This window comes from Apteryx rowi, unplaced genomic scaffold (genome assembly GCF_003343035.1).
Source record: "Apteryx rowi isolate R43461 unplaced genomic scaffold, aptRow1 scaffold_330, whole genome shotgun sequence".
NCBI classification, from domain to species: domain Eukaryota; kingdom Metazoa; phylum Chordata; class Aves; order Apterygiformes; family Apterygidae; genus Apteryx; species Apteryx rowi.
This window is the reverse complement of record NW_020449753.1, coordinates 743,456-766,799: the sequence shown is the minus strand read 5'-3', so window position 1 is coordinate 766,799 and position 23,344 is coordinate 743,456. Positions and strand designations below refer to the sequence as shown.

Sequence of the window (23,344 nt, the reverse complement as noted above, 5' to 3'; positions counted from 1 at the left end):
GCCGCGCGGCCGCTGGAGCTCTTCTGCGACGACTGCGGGCGCTGCGTGTGCGCCCTGTGCCCGGCGCTGGGCCCCCACCGCGGGCACCGCGCCCGCCTCCTGCCCCACGCCGCGCGCGACAAGCAGGTGAGGCGCTGCTCGGCCGCGGGGGTGGCGAGGGCGCTGGAGCGGCCTCACCTGAGGAGAGGCTGGGAGAGCTGGGGCGGCTCCGCCTGGAGAAGAGGCGGCTCGGGGGTCTGATCAGTGGATACAAATATCTGAAGGGAGGGTGTCAAGAGGATGGGGCCAGACTCTTTTCAGTGGTGCCCAGTGACAGGACGCGAGGCAACGGGCACAAACTGAAACACAGACACTTCCACCTGAACATGAGGAAAAACCTCTTCACTATGAGGGTGACAGAGCGCTGGCACAGGTTGCCCAGAGAGTTTGTGCAGTCTTCATCCTTGGAGATATTCAAAACCTGCCTGGACGCGATCCGGTGCAATGTGCTCTAGGTGACCATGCTTGAGCAGGGGGGTTGGACCAGACGATCTCCAGAGGTCCCTCCCAGCCTCAACTGCTCTGTGATTCTTTGCTTCCCAGGGAGCCAGGCCCAGGGGTACTCCCAGCCCATGGGGTTCCCATCCCCTGGGTGCCCCAGCTCTCCAAGTCTCCCCCACATGGGTCTCCCACAGTCCTGTGGCCAGGCACTGGGTCTGTTGTTTTGCTGCTAGGTGTCCTGTTTCCCCCATGATCTGAGTGCAGGCCTTCTGTGAGCCTTACCCCAGCCCATGCACAGGGACCTTTGCTTTGGGGCACCAGTGCAGGCTGGTGAAAGCGTTCCACGTGTGAGCTGAGCACAGGGTTCCCTGAGTAGCACCAAGTCTCGTGTGGACTATGCATAGGGTTGTTTTAGTGAACTGGGCACAAGTCTCTTCTCTGGTCTGGGGTCTGCTTGTGTGGACCAGGCGTAGCATCATCTCTGTGGTGCCAGCTCTTCTTGGGTAGACTTTGTGTGGGATCCCTTCTCTGCTTTTAGGTTCTCTGTGTATGGACTACACATGGCTCCTTGGGTGATTTTTAAGTCTGGAGTTTTGAGACCAGATGTGGGTTTCACCTCCACGCCACAATTTCCCTTTATGGACTGGGAGCAGAGTCCCCTGGATGATCTGGGTAACAGTCACTTCTCTGGTTCCAGTTCTTCTTCGTGTGAACTGGGCGTAAGTCCGCTATCAGCATGGGATGCCCATATGGGCAAGCCACATGATTCTCATCCTTGATACTGGATATAGCTGAGTCTTCTGTACAAAGCAGATATGAGGTCCATCCAGGCCCCCACTTTGGATCACCTGTTGCATGTCTGATATTGTTCTGTCTACAGATCCAGTATGGATGCTTGCACCATTGGAAGAAGCAGTTGTCTGGACAGGTTGGCAGTGTGGCTTGTATTAGGCACTTGTTGCTAACTGGAAGTGTTGAGACAGCTGAACAAAACACATCTTGGATTATAATCTAAGGATCCAAGATGTGAGAACATCTCATGGAAGGTGGGGGTGGATGGTTGGGATATTACCAGGAGCTGGGGAGGTGGCAGGGGCACTAAGCTGGAGGAAAGACCTTTGTGTTAGGTTACATGTCTTGCTTGGTTTTAATCTTTTTTCTGACGTGGGACTTCTGCAATTGGCTTTTCTTTTGCCAGAATCAGATGTTGGTAGCTGTGAGCAGTTGTAACAGCTCAGTGGACAGCTGAGAGAGTCAGTATCTTCAGCCTTCTTCCTCATTTTGCCTGCTTTATATGCAGCCTTGTGGAGCTTTTAGTGTCAGACCAATTTTGCAGACTGCACTAGCTGGCTCTGGGTTTTGATGAGTGCTTTGTAAATCCATATGTGCTGTACAGATAGGGAACAGCATGCTGTCACTGCACAGGGACATGGTATCCCATGAATAGAGGAAAGATTATCCAGTTGCACCCCCTACTCTGTTTCCAGAGAGCACACTTAATAGTAGTCTAAACCAAGGGACAAGGTCTCCCTTGTGACATTGGCCTTCCAATGCTGACTGAGTCGTGTTTCTTCATCAGAACTTGGGGATCAGAGAAGCTTGGATGCCCTGGAGGACTTGTTTTCCCGGCCAGGCTGGAAGGAGCTTTGAAAGAAATGATAAGATTTTTTTTTCTCCCCACAGATTTGGAGAGTTCCTTCCCACTCCTTTTCTGATATTTTGGAGCTGTGCTGTTTCCCAGCTCCCAGAGACCGTGAGCAGCTGCATAGGACATGCTGAATTCCTCTGGCATTTTATTGCACTTGTTGCTAGAGAGCCAGTACCAGGGCAGAGGCATGAGGCTAGGGCTCCAATTCACAGCATTGCAGGGGAAAGACAGAAGGTGTCAGAATGACTCAGAGCAACGGCATGACCTGTTCCTGCAGGCTGTTGTGCTTTCAGTGCGTGGGTGCAGGTCTTGTACTGAGGCAACCCCGTCTGAACCAGGGTAAAGTGCACAAGGAGACAAGTCTGGGTGGTTGCCTGGGCTTGTGTTTTGCCCCCATGTGAACGGTGTGCAGGTACTAGCTGGGGACACAGTGGAGCAGATGCTGTGGATAACTGGCCATGTGTCTTTGTGGCGGAATAGGAAGTCAGCTGGGTAGAAACTTGGCTCCTGAGGGGAGGGTCTGTCCCTAAGAACAAGTCTCTGCTGACATCTACTGGCTTTGGGCTGTGGAGATTTCAGGCACAAGCTCTATGACAAATAGTTCTAGCCTAAGAAATCAGAATCTGACTGGCAGTTTTGTTTGCTGGGAGCAAAGTTACTCTGTGCTGTCCTTGTGACGTGATATCAACTGGACAGAAAGTGAGAATCTTCCTCAGCGCTTTTAGCGAATCCTAGCCGTGGATGCTAAGAAGAGACAACAGCAATCATGCTAGGCCCATCGGGTTCATCCCTGGTTCTGAGGTTATACAAAATCGTTTGCACTCCTGAGTGCAGGGCATAGGATCAGTGTAATGTGCACTTGATATGTGGCCTGTGAGTCTGACTCTGGAGCTGCGAGTCTTGAGTCTTGGCTAGCCTTGCTTTTGTTGCATTTTTGAGTGAGTGACTGAGTTAGGGCATGCAGGCAATCCCCAAAGAACATGTTCCCAGACAAAGTTCCTCAGAGCGGATGAGGTGGGTTGCATGCCAGTATTGCGGACACAATCTGTAGCATTCTATTTTGTTTACCTCTGTACAGAAAGTAATGCTTAACCAGAAACACTTGGGGCTGGCATAAACATTTGCATATCATCACTTTTAGGGTGGAAGGAGTGTCTGAGGTGATCTGTTTTACTGGCAGAGAAGGAAGGTTGTGCTTTGCTTTTTTCTCTTTGTCAGTCTTTGAGTGAGGGAATGAGGTTTAGCTTGCAGAATGGATTGAGGAAGGCTGACACCTACCAGGACTCCTCAGTCTTCAGGTCGTGCAGAATCCTGTGGTCCTCCAGGGACAAGACTGGAGAATTGTGTCTGGAGGGGACTGCATAATGTGAGTTTCTTGTGGCATGCAGTAATGTGTCTGCACCTGCATGGATGTACATGTGCCAAGCTTTGCAGTCTCTGGCTATTGCCTGGATGGTCCAGCCCATTTCATCTGAGTCTGTAACTATCAGGTGGCATGTGAGTTTTCTGCAAAGGAGGTTCGTGTCTGTAATGCAAACTGGTTGCCCATGTAACAACATGTCAGCCCTGCAGAATTTAAATGTAGTGCTGAGCTGGAGATATTGCAGTGAGCTGGTACACCTCCATGCAGCTACTCTTGACTGGGTCCCAGTTGCAGTACAGGCACCCTGATACAGCTATAGCTGTCTGGTTGTAGCTAGCTTATCTAACATTTACTGAGGGCTCTGTGTCCAATGCTAGTGCACTATCTCAGAGTGTGGGGCTGCAATGCTTGGATCTTTCATGGTACTAACGACAAAAGGCATCACCAAGTGCACCAAGACTTCAGCCTGCTGGATAGAGAACAGCTGGATTTCAGAGGGCTGTGGGGCCAGGCACAACAGAGCGGGACTGTGCTGGGTTGCTCAGTGCAACTCAGGGCACGACACAAGTATCACAGATGCCAAGCTGGTAATATTTGTTGTTGCAGACATTCAAACTACAGCATCACTGTAGTGACAGTGGGGCATTTCTAACTGCTGTTACATACACTGGGAAGCATCCTGTACATTCACCAGATTTTGGGTCTGGACAGAGCCACCCACTGAATAAATGTGCTTGGTTCACTGCCCTTCCTTAGCTTCTAAGTGCACAAGTATGCAGTGTTAATCTGAAATGTGCAATGCCATAGATTTCAAGGTGAAAATGTTTTTTCTCAGTAGGCTTTCCTGCTCCTCTTGAAGGTGGCACTCATTTGTCTAGCTCTCTGAATCTCACCAGTGTAACCACAGGGCAGGAGGTGAAATGATCAGATCATTACATTTGATCACCACCATCCTTATTGCACAGTCTGATAACTGAGTGCTTCAGTAACATAATTCCTGCTAGAGAAGGAAGATGGTATTCTGGTGTTTTACAGATGTTGTTATAAACGCTTTTTTATTTCTTTTATTACTGTACAGGAACTCATGGCATTGTGTTTGAAGGACCTAGAAGAGAGAAAGAAGCAGGAAATTGATAATAGAAGGGCTGTAGAGCAAGCTGCAATTGATCTGAAGGTAAAGTGTAGTTTCCTTCTCTATTATGCAGTCATTTTCCAAGGAGAGACATTTTACTACATCTATAGCTATTCAAAGACCCAGTCAGCTATTGCTTCCTAGGAGAAGAGTGTATCCATTGCAACATACTACTGTCAAATGGACAGAGCAGGGAAAGAGTCTCCAAAGGCTTGGCCTTCCTTCCCTGATCAACCAAACATCTCTGTGAAAACTATGTCAAAATTTTTGTGCAGAGGAATAATCAGTGTCCCCCAAAAGGTATGTCATTCTGGCTTCACTGATGTAAGTGGAGATGCACTGCTTACAGAGTGCAAAATGGCTTTTGCTCCATGGGCATCTCTGAGCATTTATGTTACAGAAATGTCAGTAAGAGCTGGAGACAGCTCTGAATAGGTTTGTGACATTGCAGTTTGATGTTGCTTCCTTTTGGACATTTTCTCTTCCCAGCATCTCCCTGTCCCTAGCTAGTTTGAAAATGGGGCAGAGAGTGTTTTGCTATGTAAGGATCAGGTCTGTTGCTTGTAGAGGTCAGTACCTGTTACAGTCCAGGTGAAAAGAGAGTGCTTTCTGCACAAATAAGCATCTTGTAATCTGCCTTCAAGCTTTTCCATACAGGATATCAGCAGGAAAATCCTGGCTGCATCTGCCTTTAACTGGGTAAAAAAATGTTTCTAAAGAGATACAGCAAATCAGTAAATTTCAACAGGAAAGTAACATTGAAAGCCTGGGAGCAAACTGCCTGAAATCCTTATGGTCTGGTGGTGGTTGGGCACTCTTCTGCTTGCTCCATAGGCACGTGCCATTATGAGCAAAAGGCAGCTGTCAGACAAGGTGACGGAAATCCAGTTGCTGCTTCGGGAAGAGGAGAGTCTGGCAAAAAGCTTCATTGATGAAAAGACTGAGCATGCCCTTGAAGCACATGAACAGCAGATGGAGTCTTGTCGAGAAAAGCTTGGAGCCCTTGAGACTTTCTCATATCGGATCAGACAAATACAGCAGCAGAGTGATCCCATTCAGTTACTGCAGGTGATATTTTGTGGTGTCTTTCTGCATCTTATCCTCTCAGTCCTTGGTAAACTCCTCTGGTGATCCTGTATGATTAGCCTCTGTAGATTCCCCCTGTTTGTAAGCAGCCTCTTTCTCTGCCTTCTTTTCTTCTTTATGTTGTTGTTTTGGTGAACCACTTTGGTTCCTGATTTTTTAGTTGTTGAGTGTTCATGTTTGTGGCACTGATGTTAGGTCTGTTTGAGATTTGCGTTAATTTTTACCATAGATGAAACAGAGAGTTATGCGTGTCTCTTCAACTTGAAGTCAGATGCTGCATCTTTCCTTAGGCAGTGTAGTACAAAAGTCTGACAAAAGGCAGCCCTTATTGGGAGACTTAGGGTTAAATTGTCCCATTTCTTTAGTCATAGGAGATCTCAATCTTTCTGAGCAATAGCCGTGATTTTATTGGAGTGGGCAGGGTTTTTTCTCTTTACTAATGATCTTCACCTTCCCTGGAAAGCATGTGTTGCCATGTGCTTATACCCTGACACAAGCCAAAGGATGCCAGTCTCCATGGGAAGACCCATGATGCATGTCTATATCCTTGCTACACTACTTGGCATGCTCAAGAGTTCACAGTGTTGTTTGTAATGTTGCCCTGGCCTTCTCCTGTTTGTGCTAGCATCTGGGCTCCATATGGGAAGCTGTTCTTCATGATTTTGGAGGGCTTTTCTGTGGGGGAGGTTGGGTTTTATTTTTTGTATTGCTTTTAAAACCTAGTGATTTAATTTTTCCCGTTGTTGAGATTTCCCACAAAGAGTCCTAAGCCAAGTCAGACTCCTTCCCATCTTAGGGTGTGCTGGAGGGCCCTGTTGTACCATGACTGCTGGATTTTCCTTCTCTGGGGCAGCACCTGGCCTCACTGGCAGGAGGATGCTTAGTGGGCCATTAAGCAGGCTGAGCACAGCAAGACCTGAAAGGCTTCATTGTAATGGCCCATATGTTTAGCTACTGGTGGAGCTGTCCATGCTTTCTGGTGTGCAGAAGCTGGGAGGGAAGAGTCCAGATTCACAACACTGTCCTTACTAATCAGAGAGTTGGGTCTTCTTCCTCCAGGACTGCACTGAAATTGAAAAGGAAATGCAGGAGCACAGGAGCGTAGTAGAACAGTGGCATCCAATACCTCTCTCATTTGAGCACATCATCAACCATTATAAGCGTCTCATGGCAGCTCTTCAGTCCATTCTACAGAAACCACTAGAAGTTCGGCTTAAAAAAGGTACCTGTGAGAGTGCTAAGAATTYTGCATTCTCATGCTCTCTTTTAAGTAAAATATGGTTTGTAAATAGGAGCAGTATCTTTTATTAGACCAACCGAGAGCTGGAGAAAAAAAAGCATCTTTTCAGGCAGGGGTAGGTTCTCTGACATATTGATGTAACGTTGCTATAGCTGTGATGATTTAGGAACATGTGAGGTTTTTCTTTCAGCTCTGAAGAAGGGCTTTTGTGCCTTAAAGTTTGCCCAGTGCTTTTTTTCCAGCTGAATCAGTCGTTTGAACATAAGTTGCTTCTTCCTGCAGAGCTTACCTTGTTTGTATCACTAGACCATCACAGCTATACAACATAGCTGTTCTGTCCTTTCAGTCGCTGTCAGATGTATGTATTCCATCAGGCCATCTGGCAGTCATGCAGCATCAGGTACCTGTAAAATTTGAAAGCTTGTTGTCATTGTTGCACCTGATAATGTCTCTGTCGCAGGCAGTCTGATAAACTTCTTTGGGTTTTGGTACTTTAAAGGCGAGTTAACTTGTTCTCCTTAGAGCTCCTTTTCTCTTTCAGCTGGTATTTTGTCCTTAAGTGACCTTTTGCATGATTAAGGCAAAGAGTCCCCTAATGGCCCAGAGCCATAAAGCCAAATGACCATGGAGAAATCTTGCTGCTTGATAAGCTGCAGGTGAACAGGGCGACACTGGCCATCACATTTTACCCATCTTCCTTTTACTGTTTCCTGTTCTGAGAGTTGCCACCAAGAACAGTACAGCAGGATGCAGGTGGGAAGTCTTGGGACAGATCTGGAAGGTCACTGCAGGATGAATAAAGAGCTGCTAGACAGTACCATGCAGATGTCTGGAATCTCTGCAGTTGTCTTCAACTGTCTGACTGCTCTGATCTGATGTGGGGGGTGCTTCCTGGGGAAATGGGAGGTGCCTACTTGCCACCTCATATGTGCTGGGCTGTGTAGATCCCAGCAACACTGTCATCCAGCATCTCTATGCTGTCCAAAGAGCATAAGGTGGAAAGCATACAGAGTGAGTGGCCCTCCCCAGCAAAGGTAAGAATTTGTCCATCAGGTTGGAAAAATGGAGTGATTATATGGCCTTGCTTAGGCCATGGGTGGAATTCACAGGGAAGAGGGGGAAAAAAACCAAATACCCCGTCCTATAAAATCCCCCAAGGTGTCATATTTTTAAACTCTGCTTTAACAGTAGAGATGTGTTCTTCCTCTGTGGACTTGCCTGAACTGCCTCTCTTCATCTCTGAACAGACATTTTCAGTAGTCTTAATGCCACTGCCAAGCGGGAGCCTGGAACAGTGTTGAAAACTGTGTCTTCTGTTGATCGGTTGCTCTTACTGAAACGTAAGTGTGGTTGAACAAAGGTTTACAGCACTTCTAGTGCTTATCGCCCTGTTCATTCAGGCAGTGAATGAATGTGTGCTGACCTTATCTTAAAAGGGTTCTGATGTTTATACAGTTTGGGAGGAATGAGTGCTTGTCTCTGCCAGAAAATCACTACCCTTTTCTGTATCTCAGCTGAGGAAAGAAATGTTAGTTGTTGTCAGTTAAATCTTGATCCTTTGTTTTTATTCCTAACTGCCAGTGTGTGAATCAGTTAGTCACTAACTTAGTTTTTAAAGACCTTTCTATTATCATCATCATCATGATCTGTCTTTATTTAATTATATATGTATGTCCATCATCTAATCTATCTAGGGTCAGTCCACAGGTGGTCTTCTCTGGTGTGGTTGGAAAGGATGTACAGTGAATTGTTTCCTGTGTCTGACAGGAAGCTGATAAACATTTCATTTGTCCTGCAGCAGATGAGCGTTATGTCTGTTATTAATCTCAAAGCTGTAACACTCCCTGTTAAGAGTTTCATTGTAGCTGGTAGCAGAAGGGCCTGTTGTAAGAGGAAGTCTCCTTTCTAGCCTGGATCCAGCCCAGTCAGGAGTGGGCCCTTAACTTCTGGCTGGTGTTCAGAAGGGAGGGCAAGGGGCAGTACCATCGCAGGTAGAGTGGGTTACATGCTGTCCCTGCACCTGTGGGTTGACATACTCTCAGAGGAATATTTTCCAGAGTTACTACTCCTTGTCTTACTGCTGTGCTTCTCTGGGTTAGCCCCTAAGTCCCAACATTGACTTTTTCATCCCAAACACATATCTCAGTTGGAGATGAGTAAACAGCTGTTGCACCTTGTAAATGCAGCAGATGTTAAGAAATCAGGAATGCAACAAGCAAAGCCTGTTTTCTTGAATGTAATGGCATGGTTTTTTTCCCACTCACATCACTTCTGTGCTGCAGGGTCCAGATTCAGTCAGTCACTTTGTAACCAGCACCTGATTTTGTTAAGGCCCTGAAACTAAGCACTTTACAGCTTTAAAGCATGGGTGTGTACAGATAGTGCAATGTTTTCTAGTAAAAAATTTCATTTCTTCCTAGCAAAACTGCAGTTTCCAAGAAACTGACAACCATGGGCTCATTTGTAGGCTTTGTGTGACTTGGGCTTCTTTCAAGAGTTAGTTAATAAATGTAGTAAGGCCTTATGGTTTTGATTGCAGATGCAAGATCTCCAACATGGGAATATGACAGCCTTCATCCAAGGCTGAAGTTGTCTGATGATCGTCTTGTAGTAAGCTGTAACTGGAGGAGGATATTTTACCCCTGTGGTCCCCAACGATTCGATAAGTTATGGCAAGTGCTAAGCAGAGATGCATTCTTCTCTGGGAGCCATTACTGGGAAGTTGATGTACTTCATGCTGGAGCAGGATGGTGGATTGGCGCAGCCTACCCTTCCATTGGCAGGAAAGGAGATTCTGAAACCTGTCGACTAGGCTGGAATAGAGCATCCTGGTGCATTAAAAGGTTTGATATTGAATACTGGGCATTTCATAATGGGGAGAGGATTCCCATTGTGACAGAAGATGATCCTGAACGAATTGGCATTTTTCTGGATTATGAAGCGGGAATACTTTCATTCTACAATGTCACAGATGGCATGGCTCATCTGCACACCTTCCGCTGCAAGTTCACAGAGCCAGTTTACCCAGCCTTGAGGCTCTGGGAAGGGTCCATTGGAACATGCAAACTGACATAAGGAATGAAGATCAATAAAGCCTGCTTCTTCATGGTTTTTCTATGAAAGCTGCTGTAGCAGTGATCTACATGAATTAATTTCTATCACATAACAGACCTTCCTGTGATGCTTTTAAAAGGCAACAGGAGTATGTATTTCCAGCTTAGTATTGATCAGCTTCCAAAACAGAATCTCAGATAGCTACTAGCATAATGCTGTGTCTTCATCAAATCACATGCTATATCAAGTGCAGTTAGAGAAAACCAACTGTAATTTTTAATGTATACGTACTTTCAGTAGGGGAAGGTGATCTGCCATTTATAAATTTCAATATACTACAAGTGCTATACATCATATTTTTTGTATTCAATTCTGACTTTCAAATGGAAAAAGTCTGATAGGCACTTGAAAGCCTATGACAACTCAGATTTAAACTATGAAATAGCTATCCTTTTTATTAATTCTCTCTTTTGTGTTTGGATGGAGAGACTGCAATCATGTTTGGCTCAAGATTCAAGTTCATGTATTGCATAATGTTAGCTTTGACAAGGTCAGAGTTGGATGATAAATATATTAAATGAAGCATTTCATAGTGAACTGTCACTTCTGGGAAAATCAAAGATAGGCATTAACTGTTAGGGCGGTCCCTCTAATTAGACCTGAGGTAGGAGCTTCTGTAGCCACACTAACTAACAACCATTAGCTGGTCTTATTTGTGACACAGAGTCTGGATTGGGCTTCTTGATGGCCTTATTCTTCCTCCACAGAGTGAAGGTGAGAAAAAGTTGTGTACCACCACCCTATCGAAAGTGCAAGGTCTGGAGGATTGTGACCACACATGCAATACATATACTAGATCAGTGGGGCAGTTGTGCTTTAAGTGATTATTTTTGTTTCCTATTTACAAAGACTCTGACTGTTGCTGGGTAAAGGTATACACACAGAAAACTAGCAGAAACAGCTTGCAAGGACTGCTCTTCACCTGATGCTTCTGTATCTTAGCACTGCTGCATAAGGATATCGATTTGTTCTTTTTTTCCAATATATACACTAAAGTTCAGGAAATTTTTGGAGCCTATGTTTACAGCAGTCTCTAGGACCAGCCCTACTGCAGTGAACTACCACTGCCACTTAAAGCAGGCCAGGGAATCCTAGCGGATTCAAAGACTAAAAGCCCCGGAATTGTCTCTACTGCTGGCAAAGACAAGGCCACACCACTAGCTGAAATGTGAAAACAACAGTTTATTTTATAAGCTTGCTTTATTTTTTTAAGCTTACAATTAAAAAAAAAACCAAACTCTTAACAATCAATTGAGTAGTTTCTTAATATAAGGCAAGTATATTGCATCAATCGAAGCTTACAGACTGTCACAAGCACATGATTCACTCAATTTCTTCTTCTCACATCAAAGATAGGACTAGTCTCCTCAGAATTGCAGAAGGGTAAACATTTTGAAAGAAACAGTAAGTAGCCCACAACTTAAAAACACCACTGCCACGTTCAAGATACTAAGTCATGACCAAGACATAGCAAGTTCCAAATAACCATCACCAGTAAAATGGTTCTGACACAGACAAATGAAGATACATTATAGCAAAGTCATTCTGTGTTAACCAGCCTGAGCCATGCACAGTTTGCAGCTGCTGCCATCTGGATCCCTCATGGACAAAGGGAAGAGCAGCAGGCTGATGAGTGGGATTGTATTTCCTACTTGAAAGGCTAGAACCTGTGATGCAAAAGCAGAGGACACAGAGGACCACAGACCACCACACATAATGATGGCATCTAGTTCAGTAGCCAGCCTTGGCTGTTTCAAAGAAAGACCAGTGTAAAAAAAAAAGGAAGGAAAAAAAAAAAAAAGAAACTCTGTTTTCACTTGATGAGCCAGGAAGGATGCTGCTGAATCCTGACCAGAATTTGTCTTCCTACCTAAAATCTGCTAACTTCAGTAAACAGGCTGGCAATACAAACACAGGTGCCCCAAGCCATTGCAGAATTCATTAAGGTTCCAGGCTTCAGTCGGCTCACAGTGGGTACCATGGGCTTCCCCCCTCCCCCCAAAGCACAGATTAAATTTATTTCCCCTGATCCATTTTAGGTGCATTTTTTACTTAATCTGGCTGGCTGCCTCTTTTGCCTTTCAATTCAGAAAAAGGACAAAAAGGTCATTTCTCTTCTCCCTTATACAGGAGCTTCCTATGTATCTAAACTACTGCCTTTTTTGGTGCTGTCTCTTAAGATTGTATGGCCACATGGGGATCTAGTTTTCTCAAGGCGGCTAAGTTTTTCCAGAGTGCATTACAGGAACAGGTATCTCCCTTTCTCTGTACAGTCTCACTTCCCATTTCTCCACCTCCACACCTCAAGCCAGTTCCAACCCAGTTCTTGAGACTTTGTAGCCAACTGAGAAATCCATTAGGTTGCATGGGTGAAGCTTTCTTTTCAGTTTATATAACCTTTCACTTATCTGCATTCAACTCCAACTAGCTGTCTGTTATTAGAGGGGTGAGAGAAATGGCAGGAGAGCAGGCCACCAAAAGATACAGCGATAGAACAGTTCAAAGTGTAGACAAATCATAAACATTTAGCATAATCTTACCAGAAAAGAGAAGCTGGAAAGCAGCAGATCTTGGTCTCAGATTTGGCAAACCTCCAAATTAAAGTGGAATGGAAAAGGGGGAGCATGGCATTTTCTGAACCCCATGCTATACAGCTTCCAATAAAACTGCCCTTCATAATTTAAATCCATTTGCTGCAAACACTTCCTGCTACAAGAAGCTGAACATTCTAGTCTATTTCAATTCTCATGATTCCCCCTTTCTTCTAATCTACCATGCTGCCATACCTAAATATGCAGTGTAGTAGTACAATACTACATCATCAAAACATAGACCAGAATGCTTTGGTTTAGTACTTCACTTTTTTTACATGATTCTCCATTGCCTGCTCCGTGATGGTTTCATCTTCTTCAATATTTATTTTAACCTTCCGGCCCACCAGATCAAAGATAGCTTCTGGGGGAAATCCCTTAGGCTCTCCCACCTTCACAGTCAGCATGTCAAGTGTCAGTACTGTACCTTCAGGAATTGTCACTTTTGCCACAACAGACTTTCCCAGCTATAGGGGAGAAATTAGAAAAGGTTTAAGTCAAATACGGTTTGATTCAGAGGATACCAAAACAGGCTAAAAATTTCTGCAGTTACTTGGGAAGTGGTTGTGTGGAACTGCCCTCCCTATTAATTCCTTCTAACAAGAAATCAAGGGTGTGTCAGCATGGCAATGTTCACTGTAACAAGACTGTGGGGAACACTCAAATCTTTTCTGAAATACACATAATGGCTCACTGGAATTTCTCAAAATCAGAATGGAGAGAATCTGTTAAAAATTCAAGACGGTCCAGCTTAGCATAAAAGCAGCTTGCATACAATCACAGTCACCTATTACTCAACTTAGTTAACCATGGAATGATATCCATAGAACTCCACTATATTCAAAATCGGCATTGGGTAAAAATAGCTACTGGCTGCCAGACATAAAAGATTATAGGAATTGACAAGTCTACGCTAAAGCTACAGTGTGCTAAGCATTAATGCTGTGTGTGCTGCTATTTAGCAACAGAAGTTTTTCAGTGCTGAGGAAGAAAAACTGCTGCAATAGAAGAGAGAGCCAGAGACTGTAAACTATTAACAAACTACTTTTCTAAATATAGAGCCATTAGCTGTCAGTCTAGATGTCAGCTATACATGAATCAAAAGCAAAGTTACCTTTTCATTACAAGCCATTTCACAGGGCAAGAGCTGCTTGACTGGAGAACCCATTGCCTTTTCCACAGTACGGATGGCTTTTACCAACTCTGCAAGTTCATTTGGCTCCAGGGATGCTTGGTGGTCACTTCCTTTCCATGTTTTGTCCAGAGTCACATGGCGTTCGACTACTTTAGCACCCATAGCAACAGCTGCCACTGAAATGGCTATGCCAGTTTCATGTCCCGAATAGCCAATGGGGATATCAGGAAAAGCTGACTGATATGCCTTGAATGATGACAGAGTTGGTCTGAATTACCAAGGTAGCAATTTCAAAGACAGAGCAAATTTAACAGTGATAACTGCAATGAAAACATGGACAGTTACAGTGCCACAAAACAAGCAGTTGGTTATGCTGAAAATGCATTTTTTAAAATGTTGAACAAGTTACGCTGCATTACTGACCATCTTATTTTAAGGACTTCACTGGGATAATCAGTACTGATGAGGAAAAGTAGATACATTCCATTCTACAACTTCTCTTATGCTTTTTCTTTTAATTTAGTTGTACTCTTCAAGCTCTTAAAAGCCTACATCACTGTAAGTTACATTAATAGAACAGCACTCTATTTGCATCCAGGAACCAAGGGAGTGGTTAAACTTAACGGGCATCCAAAGAGGGTTCCTTAACCCCAAATTTCAAATATGAAGCAGCACATGGGGGAGAGCTTTCCAATCCTACAAGCAATTAAATATAGCCATGTCCAGTTCTAGTTAGAGTAACAGATCCTTGTACATACAGCTAGGCAAGTGCTTGAGCACTGGCCAAATGCTTGTTTTTCCTGAATCAATATCAGGAATATCCAAGTAATATTTTCAGCACAGGAAACTGTATCACGGCCTAATCCATTTTATTCACTGCTCTCATATTCACATGAAACCTTTTTAATGAAAGCTTCTGACCTGGCCCCCTATTTAGAGTCATATTCTAGATTCCACACACTTTCTTAGTGGTAATTTCTATATCATTTTTTTTGCACTACAAAACACAAGGTAACATTTCAGCCCACACCTCACATTCTCCTCCATTTAACTGTTAATGCCCCAACAATATCTGAGCTCATCATACTCCTCAAAGTTGAGTTCTGGTGTGAGCAGAGGCTTGCATGAGTTAGAGGAATGTGATACATTTTCTAACTACTCAGAAGCAAATTCCAGCATGACTAAGACTTGGAAATATACCTCAATAAAAGTGCTTAAGTCCTTAAGTACTCTACCCACAGCACATTCTGGGTTCTTCACTGACCGTTATAACACGAAGATTGACATCCTCCGGCTGAAGCGGGTATGCACTGGTGCACTGCAGGAAGCAGAAGTTCGGATTGATGGGCTTCACAATCTGATAAACCTGATGCATTGTGTTCATCGACTGCATCCCACTGGAAATCACCATTGGGCGACCTAGCCGTTAAAACAAACATACATGTTTTGCCCCAGCTCTCAAGCTTAGGTCCATAACAAAGCAACAAAAGATTAATTTAAATTATTGAAGTAAATAAATTTAGTTGAATTTGAAATATAAGTTGGTCTTTTTTCCCATGTTTGAGGGTGCTTTTTTTTTTAAAGGTATTTTAGATCTGTTCCAAAATCAGGTAGGAAGAAAGATCCAAGAACTGACCTACTGGGACACAGTGATGCTCACTTAAACTGCTCAAAGGAAAATGCTTACCTTTCTTTGCAGTCTTTTCCAAATATGGAAAATTGTTTGTATCTCCTGACCCTACTTTGAAAAATGGAACATCCAATTCATGTAGAAATTCCACAGCCATCTACAAGAAAGAGAAATCACTGAATTTTAACATACCACTCCAGTCTGAAGGGATTAATAAGAACTACCATTCTAGAAAAAAAGAATACTGCAGAACAGCTAAGCCAAAGTTTATTAAATGCACAAGGCCATAAATACATATCCCCCAAAATATACTGCTGCAGAATCAAAGGTATAAGGTATAAAATAAACCAAACAGTCAAATAAATCAAAAACAGATGCACCATTCCAATACAAGAGGCAGTCTGCAGGTTAACAGTTATGAAACTCTGAGCCAATCAAATTGCTAAATTTTAAGATTAAGTAAACAATTACAGCGAGACTGGATTTTTTGGTCAGGCACCTTGTGACAGTTCTGTAAACTGATGTCTGCTTTTCTGACACTCTTATCAAAATATTATTGATACTATCAAAAGCAAATAGCAACAATACTAGCTTTTTTCTCCCTGGGATAGAAGTATTTTTGTTGATAGGTAGACTTTGGAAATGGTGCTGACTGGAATTAACTAAGGAGCTGGGCTGTATTAGGAACTTCAGTCTGCTCAGTACAGTTCACCCAAGTCTCATCAAAAAGTAGTAACTTTTGTCAAGACTAGATCTGAATGGATTTACATCTCCAGCTCCTGAAATAACATACATCATTCTGAGGGTTTTAGTTTCTGACTTCCCTCCATGTCAAGTATTCTTGAGGTATCTTCTTTTATAATACTTTTAATCCAAAAAAAGAGAAATTATCTTTTGTCACAAATTTTGCTCCGAGTTTTGATTAGGAGCCTTTTCTCAAGGCAGTGTCTTTGGTCCCCCTTCAAGCCAGCTTACAGGTACAACTTCTTAGTACAGATGAGCTCCCCTGCTCCTCTAGCTATGAGATGGAGCTTGTAGGCCATGGCATTCTTGCTTGTTTTTCCTGGCACTGCCAGAGAGAGTAACTAGCTGCAGATGAGAATTTGTCTGCTGAAAAGGAAATGTACTGCAGGTACACAGGCAGTCTGCCTGCCAGATATCTGCAGGTTAGAAGTATTAAGCCATACGCAGAGTGCTTAAAATTACTAGGAGGTTCCCTGAATAGCTCTGTCACTCTGAGCAATCATTTGGAGAATACTGCTGCCTTTGACTCTTAAGTCAATCTCTCCCCCATCACTGGCTTTCATTTTCTTGCCAGCATGCTCACAAGAATGACTGACCCCCCTCAGTTCCCATCAGGCAGCAATGTGCAAACTCCTGCATTTTACTACTTACTACATCACTGTTTTTAGTAAAACCTAATGCTTCCCTTCTGAAGTATAAGTAACACATAGGTATAGAGAAACTCCTGTTTGCATAGTGAAATGCATGGGACTACCCCTCTATTCCCTACCTATTCTCTTCAAAAATAAGGTCAGAAATAGAAAAATATGACAAGTTTGAAAGTTCTTAGAGTCTTTTTCTTAGCCATGTGCTCTGTAGTTAGTACTTAGCCAGGACAGGCAGGTACACCTTCTCTGAAGAAAAATGATTTTGAAGCTATTAGACAGGCACCTGGAAAAGCATCAGCACCCAAAAAAGAAAGTCAAAATGATTTGCTTTTAAAAAGGATACCAGAAAATAAATACAAAATTTGACAAAAAAAGATTGTGAAAGTAAAATAGATTATCCAAATATTACTTACACTCTACTTCCATCTAAAAATGTTTGTACGATATTTAAGACAATTCAGGAATTATGGGAGGTTACATGGAAATCGATATTGGACCAGTAAGTGGCGTTTTAGAGAAAAAGTACTATTAAGGGGGACCCCCCCCCTCCAAATTTACCACAGGCAAGAGGTACTGAAACCCTCTCTTCACATGTTTTGGTAAAACAATGAAAAAGTTATCTAATTTCATCTACCCTCAGAGCCCTCCCCCCACCAAAAAACACCTCCACTTTTTTCAGCTCATTCCTTGTAGCTATTAAATTTACTTAGTGCCAGAAAATGTCAAAGATAATATCCAGCACAGAAACACATCTTCTCTCATCTAATTTTCCCATCATCATTATGATGCAGATTTAATTTCTTGTGTCTGGGATGCACAATGTATTTTATTCAATAAGATGCATGGTGTCAGAAGACAAAAAATACACTGTATTAAAGAGCCACAGATCTAATCTGAGAAGTCAAAGGAGATGACACAAAATGAGATATGACAGATGGACTATATATCTAATGACACTCTTCATTAAGTGACCTTATTTCTTGAAAATTGGCAGATCTTCTGTAGAGGATTCAAGGAACAGGAAGTAACCTCAAGCAGTACAGAAAACAAAGGGAGTGGTTTCAGTGACATCCTGCTTTGTCGCCAGTACAAACTGGAACAGAGTAGATAAAGGAGTTACTCATATCCTTTATATTTACTTCACGTGGGGAAGGACAAAGAATTATAGGAAAGGAGATTAAACTGAGACATCAGCAATTCTCTCTAATAGTAAGGAAAGTAAGGTACTGAACAGATTACCTTGAAACATTAGACAATGCCCATCCTTGCTCTATCCTGGTCAAGGCTACTTGAAGAATAGCAGGTATGATGTTGTGCCTACCTGATGCAAGAGTGGCTAGCTTACTTCTGGAGGGTCTCTTTCAGTTTGGTTTYCTATTATTTTCCTAGACCAAACTGATAAGGAAAATAATCTGTAATCTTCAGCGTACACTGAAGCTTAACTGTTACCTGAACTTTCCAGTTCACAAATTTCAATTGTACATTGCATTTATAAATACTGAAACTGAGATCACTTTGAGGTAGGCAATATGCAAGAGTTAAGGATTTATACATCTCTTAAGAGAGCACAGCAGCAGACGAGCTTAATGGGAGTTTACAGGCTGGTGGGAGACTGTCCAAGAGCCAATGACAAAAATGAGGAAGTGCTTCGGGTGGAAGAGTCTCTCTGTGAGACAAATGAACAAGAGAAAAATGAATACAGGCACTTCTGCTGCTTAGGAACATCAACTGGGGTCTAGCAGACAGCAAGAAAGGAAGAAGTGAGGGAAATACCAGGCATTAAGTTGAGAAAGGAATCTGGTTCAAGTACAAAGGGAAGCTTGCAATGCTTAGCAAGGAAGAGCTGACATAGCAGGTGATGTTGGATAGTAGTCAGATTGCAGTCTTGATCTAAACTCTGAAATCCTTCATGTTTAAAATTCAAGCTGAGGCCTTGTCTTTAACCCTATTATTGTGCATAATATGAAATAGTAATAAATATGTCAGCAAACATGACAGGTCTTCTGAAACATTCAGGCATCCACTCAACCATAGCAGAGACACAAGTGAACTGACACCTTTACTCTAGTTTCTTCAAGTAGAAATTCAATGCCTACATGTATTTGGTATGCTGTTTGTGTTGTGTGAACTGTGGTACATCAGTATAACAAACTGCAGCAACAGCTGGATTCTGTGTGTTGTGTAAGTATTGCTTACATACCTCATCCATGCCAGAAGCTGTAAAGAAAATGCCAACCTCCTGTGCATATTTCTTTAGCTCCCTGTACTGGTCATGACTAAACTCCAAGTGACGCTTGTGCTCCCCATAAGTCTTTCCCCATGAGTGTTTAGAGGTGTATGGCCTCTCTAAGGCTTTCTTGTTGAATTTGTACTCCAGTTCACTCTTCTGGAACTTAGCACAGTCTGCTCCACAGTCCTGCAAAACACACCAGCACACTCTCAATGGGATTGCAAGCGAAATTGCATTCAGCCTAAGTATGAAAACACAGAAAGACTGTGCAACTAATGTCCTCATCTGTATTACACAGTTTTCACGTTACTGTCATGCTAGTCACAGCAATGGTGTGAACGCAGAGGCACAAGCATCCCCACCCCCTGCCCTGGGTCATCGAGTGCCCTTATGCTTAGCAGGGCAGCAGTTTGCAATGAAATCAGTATGATTTACTAGCAAACTGAACTGCCTCTTGAAATGCATGCCACTTATTTAAACAGCAGATTTCTACGGGGTTTTCAAAGCTCTGCTGTCACATGATAATCTTGCACAAAATTCTGTAGAATGAGGGAGAAGAATCTGAAATTTGCCTCAGGTGACCCGCACTGTGAAGACAGCCGCTCAATGCACTATTTGGGCATTTATATCAGAGTCAAGGGTCTGAACACATGATGTCCTGACTTCTCCTTCAGTAACGATATGACATTTTCTAACAGGTACGTACTGAAATACCAAATTTTAAAGTGGTTTGACTGTCTTCGTGGACGTCAAAAGCATCACCTAAGAAAAAGGTTAATGCAAAGCAGACAAACCCGCTTCATCGCAGCAGTTACATACCCTCCCAGACGCTGAGCTAGTTTATACCGTAACTAAAAAGGTGCCATAACCGCCCAGACCCGGCGTGGTCTGCCGGTGTGCGTCTGCGTGTGCAAGGAGCAGGGCGGCCGCCCCCGCCGCCCCTCAGAGCCCGCCCCGTCCGCCTCCCCCGGCGCCGGCGCCCCGCGGAGCACCTTGGCCATGCGGATCATGCGCTTGGCGATGTCCAGGTCGCCCTGGTGGTTCTGCCCAATCTCGGCGATGATGAAGCAGGGCTGGTCGCCGCCCACCCGCCGCCCGGGGCACAGCTCGAACTCCCGCGACATGATGGCGGCGCCGCGGACCGCGATCGACTGCGCCCGCGCCCCGCGCGCCACGGGCGCGGCACCACCCGCCTCTCCGTGGCGCGGCAAGCCCAGCCAATCCGAGCGCTAGGGGGGCGGGGCCGAGAACCCCCCGCTTCTCATTGGGCCCCGCCCGAGCGGCGGGGCGGGGCTGCGATGCTTCCGCACACGCCGTCGGCCAGTGGAACGGGTGGAGGCGGTGCGAAATGGCGGCGCGGGGCGGTGCGAAATGGCGGCGCGGGGCGCCGGGCCCTGAGAGGGAGCGATGCGACGCCACGCGGCCTGGCGGGGGCGGAGCCCCGCTTTACCTCCGGGTGCGGGCGCACAGCTGGCACAGACGCTCCGGGATCCTGGCTGGAGCTGTGTTAACACGATTTGGGGTTGAGTAAGTTAGTGTGCTGTACAGRTGTTTAGCGTATTTTCTCCAGAACCAACTACTGCTTCTTGGTGTAACCTGTACCTTGGCTCTTTTCCTCATGTTATATGCATCTTGTGGAAACAAGAATTTATGTTCAGTGAAAAATGTCATGGTTTTGCACATTTTCAAACGGGTGCCCAAGCAAAATATTTAGAAATATCTAACCAAATTGTTCGAATGGATCAGAATCGTCTGAGTGCATTCTGATCTTGGCCTAAAATAAGTAAGCAAAATAAGACTTTTTTTAAAAAAAAACATTAAATGATGTAGGTAGGTAAATGAAAATCTTAATTCATTTTATCTTGAAACAAAACTGCCTCAAAATTGGATGTATTGCCGAGATTTTGACTGAATACAGTTTTTGTAACAGTAAAAGATTGTTAGAAAAATTTTAAGTAATGCTGTGCAAACATCCTTTCTATTCAAACTTTTGCTTTGTTCTTAAACTACTTGCAATTTGGCTGTGACATTTTGCCCAAAATTGCAATTAATCTCTCTAGAACTTTAAGAATATAGGACATTTTAATGAGCATTAGTAGGGGTGAAATAGCATGTTGATTGTTAAGCCCAAGGAGCAAGTTTCTGTGTAAACAAAAGCTGGTTATGCAGGTCAGTTATACTAATGGGATAGCTTAAAGAGCAGTCTGTTTGCATTTTTTGGGTGTGGTGGTTTATTGACCAAATCGGATAACTACATCTTAACTTCAAGAAAAATGAAATTGCCCCGGGTCATATGGTGTAAAATAATGTGTATTAGTCAGGAATTAAACCAAGATACCCTGGGTGGACAGAGTCTGAGTAGAATCCGTATTAAAAAAAAGGTGATAAATTGTCCTTATTTCCCCCTTCCTCAAAATTTCTTTTGAATAAACCTCATGAGACTGAAGACTTGCTTACTTATGTGAATCACAGTTTATTTTTAATGTGCAAAATAACTGGCTTCAAACATGTATCTTTTTTTTCAGAAAAAATGATGAATTAGCAACTCTGAAGAAGAAAATGCTCTGTCCAGAGGTGCCCATATGGTTAGCCATTCAGCACCCTGATCATTCCTGAGGGGGAAAGATGAATTAATTTGATCCTTTAGCTTACTGCAGACTTCTCCTAAGTCACTTAGTGCCAGCTGGAGACATTTGCCTCCTCCATACCACAGCAAGAAAATGTACTCCCTTCCGGTACGGTAGAGAACAGTAGGAAGCAAGAGTTCACCTGGAAACGCATCTCAGGGATGTCCCTTTTTGATCTAGGGGAGCACTTCAAGAATCTCCTGTTAATGTGATGGCAAAAGTACAACTTCCAAAAAAAATGAATAGGCCAAAGCTTATAGACTGGTTTGTTGGATACTGGCTTCATGTTACTTTTTATTCTGTTATGTTTTGTAGAGTTGCTAGATAGAAGTACTTTTGAATGGCCTTCATTTGGAATTACATTTTACAGTGTTGAATTAACAACATGGTGTACACAGGATTACATATTTAAATGGTTCTTGCATTAGTCCATGAGCACCTCTAGCAGCAATAGAATGTGATACATGTTTGACCCAGTGGGTATAAAATATTTTGAATTAAGTTCAGGGCTAGTGTAAGTTGACCAGACATTCATAGCCACTAGTTGGCACCATGCTTTCATTTTCATGCCAGGAGTGAATTTGGCTTATGACTGTGGCAATAGCACAAATGGGAAGTAGCAAAATAATAATGAATTATCTGTCCAAAGTTGCAAGATTTCCCATTGGCACTGGCATGCATCATAGAGAAACCAAAATTCTTTTAATAGTTTGTGTGTTCTGCTGTGATACTGGGTTTGGCAACTGACCCTCCTGACCAGAGCAGCAATGCATATACTGGGCCTTAAGCATGTTCAGGAACCACAGTTATATGGAACTTGATATGCTTGAATGATTTCTCACTGTTATGTTAATTGTGTAAAAGCAGTGAAGGCAGCAGAGTCTCACAGTGATGTCAGTATTATTTATAGAACTGTGGAAATTCCTGAGTTTTATCTTAAGTCGTGTTTCTGTCTGCCATTACCATGCAGGAGCTAAAGCTGCACATCATCTGCAGCAATATGTCCGTGAACTCTGTTTGGCCTGTCAGGTGAGAGTAAGACTTGGAAAAATGGTCTGTATCCCATATTCCCTGCAAGACTGCTACCACCCTCGTCTCAGGAAGACTGCTGAGGAGAAATGGGGTGGTAAGCTACTTCTCCCTTCTTTAGGGACAGAGAAAATTAATACTTTGTCTTCTGAACTGTGGCAGTGACATTGTTTTTTGTGTGACTTAAGCCGAGATGACTGCATAAACTTAGGGCACGTATCTTCCCTTCTCTCTTCTCCTCACTTTGAAAGATTAAAAAGAAGCACAGGCATGTAAAAAGCAAGCCCTGAAATCTCTTGGCCTTTTGGAGTCTCAGTTGTCCTTTTTCAACACTTAGAGGTTGTATTACTGGCACCAATAGGAGATAATGAAGTAGCAGCCACATCCCATGGAGCAGAACCACTTGCCTAAAATCACTTACTATGGACCTGTGCTTCCAGTGAACATTTGGAAGGTTCTTATTAAAGCTCCCTATCCAGGTCATTGCTCTACTCTCCTCAGTGATAACTAAAAGGCGATTCCAGCAGGTGAATTACAGACAGAGAAATTGTTTAGTGGCTGCCTGACACAAGCTGCTGGAGAGCTGCAAATCTAGGTGTTGGTGGATTATCCTTCACCAAAAAAACCCAAAAGTTAAGAGCTACATAG

General features: G+C 43.6%; 2 protein-coding genes across 3 annotated transcripts; one reads left to right on the top strand and one right to left on the bottom strand.

The window, feature by feature from the left end:
* Positions 1-9: 9 nt before the first annotated feature.
* TRIM14 (tripartite motif containing 14) lies at positions 10-10,863 on the top strand (the record flags this gene model as incomplete). The annotated part of the gene is made up of 6 exons (XM_026071791.1): positions 10-126; positions 4,570-4,665; positions 5,458-5,691; positions 6,769-6,931; positions 8,197-8,289; positions 9,489-10,863. Coding segments are annotated over 6 exons (1,239 nt in total), but the record flags the coding sequence as incomplete, so codon positions are not given.
* A 362-nt stretch (positions 10,864-11,225) lies between these two features.
* On the bottom strand, positions 11,226-20,217 carry NANS (N-acetylneuraminate synthase). Of its 2 annotated transcripts, none has more exons than XM_026071792.1 (6): positions 20,033-20,217; positions 19,011-19,226; positions 15,477-15,576; positions 15,054-15,208; positions 13,769-14,035; positions 11,226-13,121 (listed from the first exon to the last, which is right to left on the bottom strand). In XM_026071792.1, exons 1-6 carry the CDS (start codon positions 20,162-20,164, stop codon positions 12,912-12,914), a joined length of 1,080 nt encoding a protein of 359 aa, XP_025927577.1. In that variant the 5' UTR covers positions 20,165-20,217; the 3' UTR covers positions 11,226-12,911. The 2 variants fall into 2 exon arrangements, with proteins under 2 accessions (XP_025927577.1, XP_025927578.1); XM_026071793.1 differs by lacking the exon at positions 20,033-20,217 and adding an exon at positions 17,783-17,903 and having other exon boundaries at positions 19,011-19,090.
* Positions 20,218-23,344: the final 3,127 nt, after the last annotated feature.